General features: G+C 43.5%; 1 protein-coding gene across 1 annotated transcript in view; it reads left to right on the forward strand.

Moving 5' to 3' along the window:
- Positions 1 to 15541, forward strand: part of LOC137614339 (endoplasmic reticulum lectin 1-like) — a 98553-nt gene that overhangs the window by 30880 nt on the left and 52132 nt on the right. The window contains exons 3-5 of the mRNA XM_068344109.1: positions 4586 to 4666; positions 5836 to 5971; positions 7607 to 7871. Of these exons, the coding sequence (XP_068200210.1) occupies positions 4586 to 4666; positions 5836 to 5971; positions 7607 to 7871 (482 nt within the window). The remainder of the gene's footprint in view (positions 1 to 4585; positions 4667 to 5835; positions 5972 to 7606; positions 7872 to 15541) is intronic.

Genomic DNA, 15541 nt, shown 5'->3' on the forward strand with positions numbered 1-15541 from the left:
ACGTTTATAAGTCGCAAACAGAGGAAGCTCGCAACAGCAGCAACATGCTGGACGCATGCATGACGCTCCCGCGCAGCATGCGGGACGCATGCATGATGCACGCAAGCATGACGCTCCCTCGCAGCATGCGGGACGCAAGCATGACGTTTCCTCGCAGCATGCGGGACGCATGCAGGACGCACGCAAGCATGGCGCTTCCTCGCAATCGCAGCAGACTGGACGCATGCATGACGCTCCCTCGCATGCTGGACGCAAGTAGGCAAGACAAGGCGTGTGTTTTCTCCCACTCGTTCTACATCGGAGATCGCTAACCCTTTAGAGGATATCTAAGAGGAGGAAACGCAGAAAACTCTTCTTGCAGCAGATCTTAAAAGATTACTTGCAGTTCTGGCGGACTTATATCCTGAGGACTTTTTAGCAGGCTGTACCTCGGAGCCCGCCCTCGCAGTTTTTGAAGGGTAGACCCCAGGAATCTTCCTCTTTCAAGGAAACAGTGTTAGCCAGATCGGTCTAGAGGGCTTTTTTGACTCTAAACAATTGGATTCTCAAGAGAAGGAACAAGGAAGGACAACCTTTTCCTTCCCCTCTACGAGATTGGCTTCTAGATCCAGTGTGTGGTACGAAACGGAAGGCTCTTGGTTTGGAAGTTCCTGCCTCCTCCCAGGGAGACTTCTCCAAACTCGTTGACGCCTCGCTTAGATCAGCCATGACTAAGGCTAAGGTGATGTGGTCCACGTTGGAGATGGATCACTTGCTGAAGGGCATCTTCAGAACAATCGAGGTCTTCAGCTTGATGGACTGGACTCTTGGAATCCTCGCAGACGTCACAGACGATAAGAGCGAGACGCAGATGCACCTTTTTGCCTGTCACGATAAAGCCGTGAGGTACGGGTTGGTCGAACTCAGTCCTTTTTCACAGCGGGTATTATTAAGAAAGAGCTATGCTGTTTTCTTTCCTGTCGGTAGGATTGACTCTCGCTCAAAGAGCAGAGCTCTTGTATGCTCCCTTGACCAAATACCTCTTCCCTTCAGAGCTAGTGAAGGACTTATCGGCAGCTCTTACGCACTAGCAACGCAAGATCTGATTACAAGGACTGCGAGGAAAGTTTTTCAACTACTCGCCATTCACCCTCTGCCTGTTATTCCCCAGAGAGTCCGCAAGGCAAACGATACCAGCTCCTCGCTGCTCAGTGTTTGCCATCGCTCTGATCCACTAAATGATTGGCAGGCGAACGGCAGTCACCATGAGCAGCTCGTCGACAGGTAACTACTTGCTAGGACTCTCTGACTGCACATCGGCCACGAAAACCACCGCTTGACCATCGTCAGTGTTCGCCAGAACAGCGCCATTCTAAGGAACAGCATCACCCCTGTCCAAGGTAAGGTCAAGCGTTGCCTTGCCCACTTCTCCATCAGTTCACACTGAGTTCTCTGACAGGGAAGAGTCCTTATCCAACTTTTTCCGGCCTTCGCTCATTAAGGAAGTCCCGAGAGATCGCAGAGTAGTCTCGAAACCCTGGGAGGAATCCGTCCATTCCCCTACGGGTGACCAACAGAAGGCTGCAATGCCTAGACCTTCGGTGCTTGAGGCCTTCTCTCCAAGCAAAGAGTCTAGAGACTAAAAGTCCTCATCGATGACTACAAAACCGACAGAGTAGGTTAAGCAGTCCACGTCTGACCTCTCCGAGAACGACAAAAAAGGACTGCAGTAACGTACAAAAAGTTGTCTAAAAAGCCCTTTCCTGCCAAGGGCAAGAAACGCTCCAAGTCGTCCCGTGGAGAGAAAATGCAGCTTGTGACTTAACCCTGGACAATCTCCGTGAAACGTTCAGGGTATCGCGTCCCGTTCACTCATCTTTCCCTCCACTGGTTAAGACTCCAGCATCAACAAGCTCCTATGCGAAGGGATCCGCAAAGGAGCTGGCCCTTTGGGCCGAAGTCCATACCATATTGGAGAAGGTCAGACCAGTGGTAAGAACACAAGAATTCATGTGCATACTGGACCTAAGGGATGCATACTTCCAGATCCCAATCCATCCGTATTCAAGGTAGTATCTGAGATTCAGTCTAGACGACGAGAAATACCAGTTCAAGGTGCTGTGCTTTGGTCTCTCTACAGTACCCCAGGTCTTCACGAGAGTGTTCGCCCTAGTGTCATCCTGGGCTCATAGAATCAGCATCCGTCTCCTACGGTACCTAGACGATTGGCTGATTCTAGCAGACTCGGTGGCAACCCTTTGTCATTACTGAGACAAACTTCTGAGGCTTTGCCAAGATATGGGGATCATGGTAAACCTAGAGAAGTCATCCCTGCTTCCCACTAAAAGACTGGTATACCTAAGATTAATAATAGACACCAACCTCCACAAAGCCTTCCCATCAGACGACAGGGTAGTGAAGTTGAGGAAAGACACGAGGTCTTTTCTCAGACGAGAAGAGCTCCCAGCCCAGAGGTGACTATGTCTGCTCAGATCCATCATCTCTGACTTGTCTAGTTCTCAATGGCTGCGTCAGGATACGATCCCTCCAATGGAGGCTGAAGTCCAACTGGTACCAGTCCTTCGATTCTCTGGACATTCTGATCCCCATGGGACCAGAGGAATGGACGGATCTTCAGGGGTGGGTGGCAGACGAGAATTTACTGAAGGGTGTCGTTCTTCTTATGCTTCACCTTGTCTTCCGTGTCGGTCAGGATGCCGTTCACGATAATCCAATGATGAGATTAGAATTTCTTCTGATCAACGATCATAGGGACGAAAATCATCAACTCATTTTCTTGGTCGGTCACCCTTGGGATGTCGATTGTAACAATCCAATGACGAGTTCAGATTTTCTTTTGTATCAACAATCGCAGGGACGAGACTCATCAGCTCGTCTTCTTGGTTGGTCATCCTTGGGATGTCGTTCGCGACAATCCAATGATGAGATCAGAATTTCTTCTGATCAACGATCGCAGGGACAAGACTTATCAACTTGTATTCCTCGTTGGTCACCCTTGCGATGTGTGAGTTAAAAGTTAAATAGCTTTCAGAAGACCTGCTTCTGAAAAAAAGCTAAAAATACCACTAACATGCTAGGACACATCATGTCCAGGAATCTTGGCAAAGATGAACGTGCCATCCTCACCTTGAGCCTCAAGCAGATATCTATTTCTTTCGCTACTATAATTCGGGCATTCGGTCAAAAAATGCCTCACTGTCAAGGGTGCCAAACAGTCGTCACAATATGACTCGTATTGGTCAGTAAGCAGAAATTCATGTTTCAACAGAGTGTGACCAATGCGGAGAGGACAAAGAGTAGTCTCCCACTTTTGGGGCATCATATTATACTTCCAAAGGGATATAAAATTTGTTATTTCTGGCATCTTATTTTCAACTGAATGATTCCAATGATGTTGCCAATGATTGGAAATCAAATTCTAAATGTTGGGTAAACAATCATCACAAAGAATGGGATACCTTCTTGGTCGCAACTCAGCTGCAGCATTCTTTGCTAGTAAATCTATGTGTGCCGGAACCCAACAAAATTTAACTGTTATACATCTCATTCCAATAATAAAAAGCTAGAGAGTTATTGGGTTCTTTGACTGGCCAGATAGTACTACATTGGATCCTTCTCTCTGGTTACAGTTTTTTTTTGGGTTTTGGCTACACATACACAGAATAGTCTGGCCTATTCTTTACATATTCTCCTCTGTTCTCACACACCTGACAACACTGAGATTACCAAACAATTTTTCCTCGCTCAAGGGGTTAACTACTGCAATATAATTGATCAGGGTAGAAGAGAGACTTTAGCTATGGTAAGCAGCTCTTCTAGGAGAAGGACACTCCAAAATCAAACCAATGTTTTCTGGTCTTGGGTAGTGCCATAGCCTCTGTACCATGGTCTTAAACTGTCTTGGGGAAGAGTTCTCTTGCTTGAGGGTACACTCGGGCACACTATTCTATCTTAGTTTTCTTCCTCTTGTTTTTTTAAAGTTTCGATAGTTTACATATGAAAGATTTGGTTTGATGATGTTGCTGTTCTTAAAACTTTTTATTTAAATTTTTAATTACTTCTCTTGTAATTTCCTTATTTCCTTTCCTCACTAGGCTATTTTCCCTGTTGGAGCCCTCGCGCTTACAGCATTCTGCTTTTCCAGCTTCACTTGTAGCTTAGCAAGTAATAATAATAATAATATTTTTTTTTTTTCTTCCTTCCTTCCTTCCATGGTAGCACTTGACGATTTTCATAGTAAAGAGCTCAAGGTTTGTGTAGTTAGAAAATACAAATTGCTTTCAAATTTGTAATGTTTTCACATCGAACGAGAGGGATTTTCATACTACCCAGCTTAACAGAGGTATTGTTTTCTTTGATATACTGTATGTGTTGGCGGACAGTCTATACAGTACTTTGAAACCTGAGAATAAAACTGAGGCAATGATGTTTATATACTGTATGAAACAGAATTTTTTTAGTTGGGTTGTAATTTATTGAAATGCATATCATAGGAATTGCATTGTTTTATTTCAACTGTAAAAAGGGCTTATGTGAAAAGATGTCTATTGCATTTTGCATAGAAGTAAAGATTTTCTTTTCACAGAATGATGACGACTTGTATAAAGGTCCGAGTGCAATGAATCTTCTCATGCCTCTCTTCAAGAAGCAGACTTGCAATTTAAGGGTAAGTCATCTTTGTTGTGTCTGAGGGTATTGTCGATGTCTAAAGGATATACTTGTTGTGGATGGGTAAGATGAATATAGTATGATTGAAAGCAAAATTTGTGTTTAGTGGCCTACCAATTTACTGTATATTAATTTTAAGCTGTGAATATAGATTAACAGCTAATAAATGTTTTAATTACAGTCTTTTTTTTTTTTTTTAAATCTTTAGGAGGTTTGACTCATTATAGTGACCGATTGAATACTAACTCCATGTTTTTTCTGTCGTGACTTTTATCGATTTACCATTTCCATCAAAATCATGTCATTGTTTGTTTTTTGGAATGTGTGTCTATTATAAGTAGAAAATGTTGAAATACCAAAGGTAAATTTAATTCTGTGACATACCACACATGTAAAACAAGTGAAACTAGAAAAGCACTCTTAAGAGTGCAAATCTCTGCCACGGCAGCTTAATTCTCAAAACTAGCATGCCTTTCCCAGAATCAATTAATCATTTCTAGCTCTTTACATAAGTTTAAAATCCCTGCAAGTTTCTTTACCTTACGATTAAAATTGAGGCCGTATGGTTGATGACAGGAATTTGACCTTTTGCTTGACCTTGACTTTGACCTTGGGTTTGACTTAGACCTTCAACCTTAACAGATCTTTACATTTTACAGTTTAAAATCCCTGCAAGTTTCATTACTTTACGATTAAAATTGTGGCTGTATAGTTGATGATCTTACTTTGACCTTTTTACTTGACCTTGACCTTTGACTCAACCTTGACCTTAGGCCTTAACATGTATTAACTGCTGTGGATTTTCATACGCTCAAGTATGAACTAATTTTGAAGTCTGTAACAACGATGTGCAAACTTATGGCTGATCACGTGAATTGGACATTTTGCTTGACTGTGACCTTGACCTTTGACCTTGACTTTCTAAAATTTAATCATTTCCAGCATTTTACATAACAGTTAATCCCTGCAAGTTTTTTACGCTACGATTAAAATTGTGGCCAGGACGCTGTTCACAAAAAAGCACACAACACACACACAAACAGTGGGTAAAACATAACCTCCTTCCAACTTCATTGGCGGAGGTAATAATTACTCTCCTCAATCTTACTTTCCAGATCTGAACCAGAATTAGATTTCACAGCCTCTTACTGTATTTTTATTTCATAGCTGGAATCATACTGGACATATGAGCTGTGCCATGGTTCCCACTTGAAGCAGTACAGGGAGGAACGAGAAGGGAAGTCTTCCCGCCTCCATGAATATACTCTTGGTGTCACATCTTTGGAGGAATTGGTTGAATTAGGTAATATTGTACATGAATTTACTTGATGATGGAAATGTTAGTTATAGTAGTCTTGAGCTGCATCACTCACTATTATATAAAAATGGGCTTTATGATTAGTTGATCTTGTTAACCCATTTACCCCCAAAGGACGTACTGGTACGTTTCACAAAAGCCATCCCTTTACCCCCATGGACGTACCGGTACGTCCTTGCAAAAAAATGCTATAAAATTTTTTTTTTTTCATATTTTTGATAATGTTTTGGAAAAATTCAGGCATTTTCCAAGAGAATGAGACCAACCTGACCTCTCTATGACAAAAATTAAGGCTGTTAGAGCAATTTAAAAAAAATATACTGCAAAATGTGCTGGGAAAAAATTAACCCCTGGGGGTTAAGGGTAGGAAATTTCCAAATAGCCTGGGGGTTAAAGGGTTAATGTGGTTGTTGTGGCAAAGTTGAGGGGTGCACTCTGTAGAATGTATTAAATGTAACATAAATTACCAGGATATATTCCAGATTACAAATCCTTACATGGATTAAGAGGTTCTAGATACCCCAGATATATATCCAGAGAAAAGGATGAAGATAAGAGGAGCTAGCTGACAACACTTGTGATAGATGGCCAGGTGTTAGAAGAGGTAAAACATTTTTGTTACCTTGGAGATTCACTGGACTGTGAGTCATGAGTGTAGTAAGAAAAGAGCTGCTGCAGTATTGATGAATTAGAGAAATTTTCAGGCTACTGGTAAATAAGAATTTTTCCTTAGTATAGACAGTAACGACTATGATGACCATATGAGGAATATGGTACTCTGTACAGCTAGAATATGGTCACCGGCAAGGAAAATGGATGAGGTTTTGATAATTTGTGACCTTCAAAGGGCTAGGCTATGGTGGGAAGCTTTTATTACGAATGAGGAATTGGTAGAAGGTTATGGTGTCCAGGGGATTGAAAAAAGGCAGAGAATTATTGCAATGGTTTGGATCTACATGTGATGGAAAGGGATGAAAAAAGTCAGAAAAGCAGGTAAAAGTGGAAGTGGCAGGACAGGGGACTTGTTGGGAGGTCCAGAAAATTGTGGAAAAGGGAATAGATGATGACCTAGACTTGATGCAATTTCAGAATGGCAGAGTACAGGGGTACACGAGTATAGAGAGAACTTGACACACTTGAACATGTCAAGAGTAAAGCAAAGGGTAATCAGGAATGAAAATATTCATTATTTACATGGGATTTCTGAAGCTTGAGAGTAATGGTGTTATTTAATAACATTGGGAAGAAAATATTTGATATAAATTGCTGCTGTTCCATTGTTTTGAAATAGTAACATAGTTAGTGTGCTATTTTTTCATATTTTTTTTTTTCTATATCATGGTGAAGAGGTCGTTCTCTCCCACTAAATTTTAATGTAACATCCTTTTGTTGAAATTACTTTGTTGAAAGTTTCCTAGTTCTATAGTGTAATGAATTTAAGAAATACTTGTTTAAATCAAGTTTAAGTAATGTATCTCCTCTGTAGTGTAAAGAATTTAAGAAAAGTAGCCAGATTTGTCTCTTATGAAGTTTGTTTTGCTGTGTTCTTTGAGGTCCTTGAAGTGTGGACCCACTGAAGATAGTTTAATAATTTTGATGTTGATTATTTTTATATTTCAGAAAACAAACTAGATATCGAGTCAAGAGTAAGTCCTAAAGCTGAAATTCCTACGACTAAAATAGAAGGAAAAACTATGCCATATTTTATGTTGAATTATACTGGTGGTACCATTTGTGATTTAACTGGAAAGCCTCGTGTTAGTCACATATTGTTTGTGTGCTATGAAGAGGGCCGTCATGATATATACAGCATTAAAGAAGTATATACGTGTGAATATGAGATCATCATATTATCTCCATATCTATGTCAACACCCTGCTTACAAGTAAGTGTGGAAATTATTTTATATTAGATTACTAAGTAAAGTATTCACCACTGTCAGTCCGTTTTGAAAATTAAAAGTATCTTTTGATCATTTAAAGTAGAAAGAGGTTGATTGGTTATTTTGTGGAGAATGGTTTCTAGATATACAAAACTAATTTGTTCCGTATCTGGAATACAAACCTATGCTATTTATTTAGGGGTATTACTTTTTGTGAAGCTGAAATGACACACTTTATAGAGGAAACTCATAAGGGAAATATCCTTGACGTATATAAGAGGTTTTTTTATATTTTTATCATAATTATCAGAGAGAGAGAGAGAGAGAGAGAGAGAGAGAGAGAGAGAGAGAGAGAGAGAGAGAGAGAGAGAGAGAGAGAGAGAGATCTTTAATAGAATAAAAAATAAAAGTTATGTTTTCGTTTCAGATGAATACGGGATGATATAATATATATACAGTATATATATATATATATATATATATATATATAGTGAGGGTTAACTACCCATACCGCTAGTTGCGGGGGGTGGGGGGGGGTAGCTTGCTACCGCTCCCACTCACACACCGGTGATTTAGCTCACTTTACTTTTGGCTCGGATAGAGACCGGTTGTAACCGCTCTTCCTCCTTGCCTATTTTGGATTGCCATTAATTTTTGTCTTTTAACTTAATTTTTCTTATATACTGTATATATATATATATATATATATATATATATATATATATATATATATATATATATATATATATATATATATATATATATATATATATATATATATATATATATATATATATATATATATATATATATATATATATATATATATTATATATATATATATATATATATATATATATATATATATATATATATATATATATATATATATATATATATATATATATATATATATATATCTATCTACTGTATGTATATATATATATATATATATATATATATATATATATATATATATATATATATATATATATATATATATATATATATATATATATATATATATATATCTATCTACTGTATGTATATATATATATATATATATATATATATATATATATATATATATATATATATATATATATATATATATATATATATAGATATATATAGAAATGTTTTAAGTTTCCTTGTCAGTGTTTGTGCTGTGTGTGTGATAATGTATATGACAGGTTCTAAAGACACTTGCGCAAGGCTGGGGAACCTTCCCTTCTAACCTCTCCCCCCCTTGTCCATCGGTCTTCCTGTCAGCGAATAACCTACCATTGAATCGGCCGCCACCGCAGGGAAATTGTCATCGTTTGGACCCTCCTCGTTCAACTGTTGTCTTCGCCTTTCCCTCTTCCATGGGGAACGTATGGATTACTGAGGAAGGGAGTGTCGCCTTTCAGTGATTGATTTCGGTTTTTCTCTTCTCAAGGCTGTTCATCTTTCATGGGGTTCCGACAGTGTACTAAAGGGGGGAGCACCTTTCCCGGTCGCGGGTTAGGTTGCGCTTCCGATTGTTTTCTTAAGTATTTAAATGAAATTATAATTGTTTGTAATTTAACTTTTCAGCTTCTTCTCCATGGGGAACACTTCCCTTCGGAGGATCAGTGGTTCTTCCTATTAGTGAATATTTTTAGCTGATTTAAATAATTGTAATTCTTGTTTTATTACAGTTACTCTCCGCTCCCCTTCTCCCATTGCTCACGACCTGGGAAGGGAGGGCACAATTCTTATTTTATGTTTGTTCCCTCGGTGGTCTCCTTTTCCTTCCCGGACTAGGTGTTCCTCCCAATGAAGCAGAGTTGTCCTGTTCATGCCTGGGGAATCTGCTGTCACTGCCGACCCTGATCATGGGCGTCATCCCTTCTCTTGGAAGTATGCCCGTACCAGATCAGCACTTCATCTTCGAGGAACTAGCTCCTGCAGCGCTCTTGTCAGAGCATCTTAGAGCGTTACCTGGAGGTGAACCTCCAGGGTTGGACTACTTTCCCTTCCGAGGGAGAGTTTTTCCTCCCCAGGTGTGGGGTTGTTTCTCCCTTCCAAGGGAGAACTTCCTGCATCTTCTTCATCACCTCGTTGACTCCGACTGCTGTTACTATCTTCGCCTAGACTACACTCTCCCTTTGCTGAGTCTCTCTTTCTTTGGGGGGAGAGCATAGTCTTAGGCAAGTTTCTCCTGCGAAGTAATCACCTCTCTCGTTCGCGAGAGGGGCTACTCATAGAGACTCCTCTTCGGAGGATTGCTACGGCTGAAAGTCAGCTTGCCGATCCACCGGCCCTCAAGGGCGTCATCTGTTCCTGGACCTTCTCCTGACGACACTGCAGCTAGTCCTCGGACTTTGGTCCTGGACTATTCTGTGGATCGTTCGTGATCTCCATTGGTGGATATTCGCTCTTCCAAAGGGCACATCCCAGTTCCTGATCGTCCTACCAGGTGACCTGCCCACCTACCATCACTGTTCCTGTCCCCGGTACAGCCTCCTGAGCCCCTACTTAAGCGTGCAGCTGCGCGCCAATGCTCTCCAGCTCGCCAGCGCCCTACAGTGCACCAGCGCTCACCAACATCTCATCAGCGCCAGCCTGCTCTGTCACGCTTTACAGAGCGCCCACGTTCTCCAGCTCATCAGCGCTCTACAGCGCTTTGGCGCGCACCTTCACCTGCTCGCCCTCAGCGACTTCCAGCGCAACCTTGCCACAGAGAGCAACGCTTGCCAGCTCGCCAGCGTTCACCAGCCAACCTATGATCGCTGGCGCAACAGAGCTCACCGAAACCTCAGTGCGCGCCCATGCAACTTCGGTCTCCTGCTCGCCAAACGCTCTCCTGCAACCCAACGGTCTCCTGTGCGCCAGCGCTCTCCTGCGCGCCAATGATCTGTGCGCCAGCGCTCTCCTACGTGCCAGTGCTGTCTTACATGCCACCGCTCTCCTGCACGCCAGTATTCTCTTGCGCGCCAGTGCTCTCTTACACGTCAGTGCTCTCCTGTATGCCAGCGCTGTCCTACGTGCGAGTTCTCACCCGCGATCGCCCGCCCTCCTGCTTGTGCGCCCACGCACCCGCGCTTACGATCCTGAGCACTCGCGTGCCCCCGCGACCACACGCGTGCACTTCTGCGCGCTCGCGCTTTCCTGCCCATTCTAGGTAGCTTGCACAACACTCTGCACAGTGTCTTATTGCATGCCAGCGCTCTCCGGCACACCAGCGGTTGCCAATGCGCCAGCTCTTGCCAAAGAGCCTGCGCTCACCTGCGCACCAGCATTTGCCTGCTCGGCTGCGCTCTTCAGCGCATTCACTGAAAACTGCGTTTTAACAAAAATTGAGCACCAGCATCATCCTGTGTGCCAACTCTCCAGTACTCTCCTGCGCACTCGCGCTAGAGGCAAAAAGAATGAAAACTATTTGACATGTCACCATTGCCCCATTCCCCTCCCCGCAAATGCATTACAGCATGCCCGCTGGGAAAAGAGGGAAGAGGCTTCACAGAAGAATTCAAAATCCCGAAGATTCCATCTTCCAAGGGGAATCAATCGCATCTACCATCGGTCGAGACTCCTCACAGGGAAACCTTGGTCTCTTTCTCTTCATGAGTTTTTCCTGACAGTACCACTGTCAGCAAACACAATCTAAATGTTGCTAACGGCCTATCATTAGCTTGCAAATCTCTAATTACTAGCACGCCGATCACTAGCTCATTGACCGCCGTTCACTAGTCCGCCGATCGCCAATTTCTAGCTCATCTTCCACCGATGAGAAATCATCAACCGACTGATTGCTAGATCACCGTTGTTTGCTGATCGCTAGCTCGCCAATCGCCAGATCGCCAATAGCTAGCTCATCTCTTTGATCATTGACCTCCGGTCTCGCCAATTGTTAATTATCTCCGATTGCTAGCGTGCCGATCGCTGATTGCTAGTCAATAACCAGTCACCAGCTTGCTGATCACTAGATTGCCGATGGGCAGCTCGTCTTTCTTCGATCATTGAACTCAGCTCGCTGATCTCTTACCAGCCAATCGTCAGCTTGCTGATCTCTAGCTCACCGGTCGCTGGTCCGCGATCGATCGCTGATCATCAATGGCTCACCGATCACCAACTGACGATCATTAAACCATTCTGCTGTCTCTCAGGGCTCTCCAAGCCGATCACCACTAATTAATCGCCAACCTTCCTTGGCTGACTAACCAGACAGCCTTCATCTGCCTGTCAGTTACCATCTTTGGCTCACAGATTGCCGATTCACCGATCATCAGCAGTTCGCCGTTCACCGCAGTTCGTCACTCAGACTTACTAGTCGACCTCTCCCCATGGTTCCCTTGATCGGAAGGCATACAACACACTTCTCGCTACTCACCTTTCGCCATCTCACCAATCCACCAAAACGATTGGCAAACGATTTACAGCCCCCATCAGTGGCTTGTCAACAGGTAACTACTCGCAGCACTCTCCAACTGCACAGTAACCACGGTACCTAGCCGTCAACCATTGATTAACATTCGCCTGACCGATGCTGTCCTAAGGAATAGCATCCATCCCATCAGGGCGCATGGTAGGGTTAAGCGTTGCCTTACATCCATCAGTTAAAGTTCTCTCCCAGGGAAGAATCCTTACACAGGGTATCGCGTCCCATCCTTTCCGCCACAAGTCAAGACCCCAGCGTCAACAATATGTTATGCGAAAGGATCTGCAAGGAGCTGTCCCTTTGGGTCGATATCCACACCATATTGAAGTTCGGACAAGGGCCAAAACCACAGGTCTTTATTTGCATGCTGGACCTAAAGGATGCATACATGCAGGTCCAAACCATCGATCTTCTAGGAAGGATTGAAGATTCAGTCTAGACAAACAAGAAACACCAGTTCAGGGCACTGTGCTTCGGTCTCTCCAGAGCACCCATCCTGGACTCACAGGATCGGCTTCCGTCTCCTCTGTTTTTGGCCTTCTCTTCAAAGATAGGCGTAGAAAAGTTACAAGACCCTTTCTCAAAACGAGAAGAACTCCAAGCCCAGAGTGACTATTTTTTTCCTTGGACAGCTATCATCTCAGGCCTGTCAAGCCTCCAACGGCCGCCTCAATATTCGTTCTCTCCAGTGGCGGCTTGAGTCCGATTGGAATCAGGCCTTCGATTCCCCGGACATTCTGATCCCCATGGGACCAGAAGTTTGGACGCACCTCAAGGGATGGGTCTCAGTCAAGAATCTACGGTGTGGTATAACCTTCTCATCCTTCCCCACCCCTCGGACTTGATGCTGTGCTTAGACACATCAAAAGAAGGGAAGAGGGACCATAGTACTGCACTACATGACCTCAGGCCTCTGGACAGAGTCTGAAAGTACCTTCACTTGAATCTCTTAAGAGATGAAGGCCAACTTTCCGGTCCTTCAACAGCCTCATCAGTTCCTAACGGGCCACTCAGTGGTGTGATGAGCAACAGCACCACATAGGGGCTCACATCAACAAGCAAGAAGGAAGTTGCTCGCAGCCTCTTCCCATCTAACAGTAGAAATACTAAGATGGGCCAAAGTCCACTCGGTACCACTATCAGCCCGCTTCATTCCAGCCTAGAGGAATGTGCTCGCTGACAATCTGTGCACATCATCTCAGATAAGGTATACCGAATGGTCTTTGGATCACCTTGTAGCCGACAAAGTCCTGACTTTACTGGGTTCTCCAACTATGGATCTGTTCGCAACGCCACTGAACCTCAGGCTTCCACTGCTCCCCAGTCCTAGACCCCAAGGCTCTCTGGCAAGAAGCATGCCAACAACGGTAGGTACAACAATGACATTTACACCTCGCCCCTGTTTTTGTCTGGAGAAGGGTACTCAAGAAGGCTAGATCATCGGTCAGCCTCTCAAGGGCTCTCATAGGTCCGCTATGGCATTAGGCAGAACAGTTTCCAAACCTTCTGCAGCTCCTGTTAGAGCCTCCAAGAGAACCCTCTCCACGTCACAGACAACCACACTTCGACATCTACCACAAACTATAGCTTCGCTATGATTGTACGCCTGGAGACTACCCAGTACCTACTCTCTCACAGAGTCTTTTTGCAGTAAGTTGCAAAGAGGTTGTCTAGATATCTGAGGAATTCCTCAGCATCAGTCTACCAAGCAAAGTTTAACGTCTTCTGTGGTTGGTATCATGGGAAAGCGTATCTCTCCACTCGATACCTGTATTAAGGAAGGGACATCCCCTCATCGCTAGATCTTTTCTAACCCATGCAGACTTACAACTTGCCTTTCTCCAGTCGGAATTGAGACCTCCCTCTCGGAACATGGTTCGAGTTGTCTGGTCTCTAAGGAGACCTCCTTACGTTCCACTTCACCAGGCAACAAATTTTCACCTGGTTTAGAAGACAGTGTTCCTACACACTTTAACAGCGGCCAAACGAGTCAAGGAACTTCATGGTCTCTCTTTCGACATCGCCCATTAATGAGAAGGGTGAAAGGCTACGTTTAGTTTCGTCCCTGAGTATGTCACCAGACACAGTCTCCAGAGGTGATGGATCCTAGACAACAAGTCTCCACTCAGTAACTGACGATCCAGATCATCTGTTACTGTACCTGGGCTAAGGTATGAGGCTCTACCTCAAGAGAACGGCAACAGCCCATCCGGTCCCTTCTCTTGTCATCAGCACTGGGAGAGTCAAGAGGAGGATCACCAAAACATCATCTCTGCTGGATTCTCAGAGTCATCAATTACGCTCTGAATCCAGATCCTCATCCAACACGTCGACTCATGATGTCAGGGGCATAGCTATGCCCTGGCCCTTCTAAGCAGATTACTCTGTGATGCAGGTTTTACAAGCAAAGGCTGCAAGACGTGACCCACAGGAACTCGATACGATCTCTATCGGTCCTGTGGTGGCTGCACAACAGCTGGTTGTATACCTGAAGCTCCTTATTGGACATGTAGCAGAAGGTTGAGGGCATTGTTACCCGGTTTTAGTCTGCGTGAATGTAAAGATTTGACTGGCTCTTATTCTTTTCTTCATCCTCCCCTCTCTTGGGTAAAGCAGCATCCTGGGTTCTCTGCATAAGCTGACCTTAACCTACTACAGGTAAACCTTGCTAGTACTAAGCTAATACTGTTGCATCCCCATACCCTGGCCAGGTGATATTGGGAAAGTCTTGGTTACAACAGTTTTTCATACAAAAAGACTCGGAATAACTTTACCTAGACAGTCACACTTCTAAATATCTCAACACACAGCTTGCGTAGGCTGCAGACCTTGCATAGCAAGGTTTTAGCGAGGCACTGGGACTCCTTATTTTAAGTACTAACATACTCATAAGGAGCCCCCAGGTAAAGCCAAAAGCCAGATTGGCAGGGACGTCCACCCTTCCTAATGGGTGAGTCATCCCTAAATAAATAGCGTAGGTTTGTATTCCAGTTACGGAACAAATAACAAATTCGTAGATAATTTGTATTTTTCTTAACGACGCAAACCTTAGCTATTTATACAAACTTGCCTGCCAGCCCTATCCCCCTTGAAATCCTACCTCCAAGCAAAGTGAGCTAAATCACCTGTGTGTGAATGGGAGTGGTAGCAAGCTACCCCCCCCCTTTAACTAGCGGTATGGGTAGTTAACCCTTGCTAAATTTTATTGGCTCGTCATTTCAGCTTCGTAGAAAGTAATACCCCTAAATAAATAACTAAGGTTTGTATC

Source organism: Palaemon carinicauda, chromosome 20 (genome assembly GCF_036898095.1).
Source record: "Palaemon carinicauda isolate YSFRI2023 chromosome 20, ASM3689809v2, whole genome shotgun sequence".
In the NCBI taxonomy this organism is placed as follows: domain Eukaryota; kingdom Metazoa; phylum Arthropoda; class Malacostraca; order Decapoda; family Palaemonidae; genus Palaemon; species Palaemon carinicauda.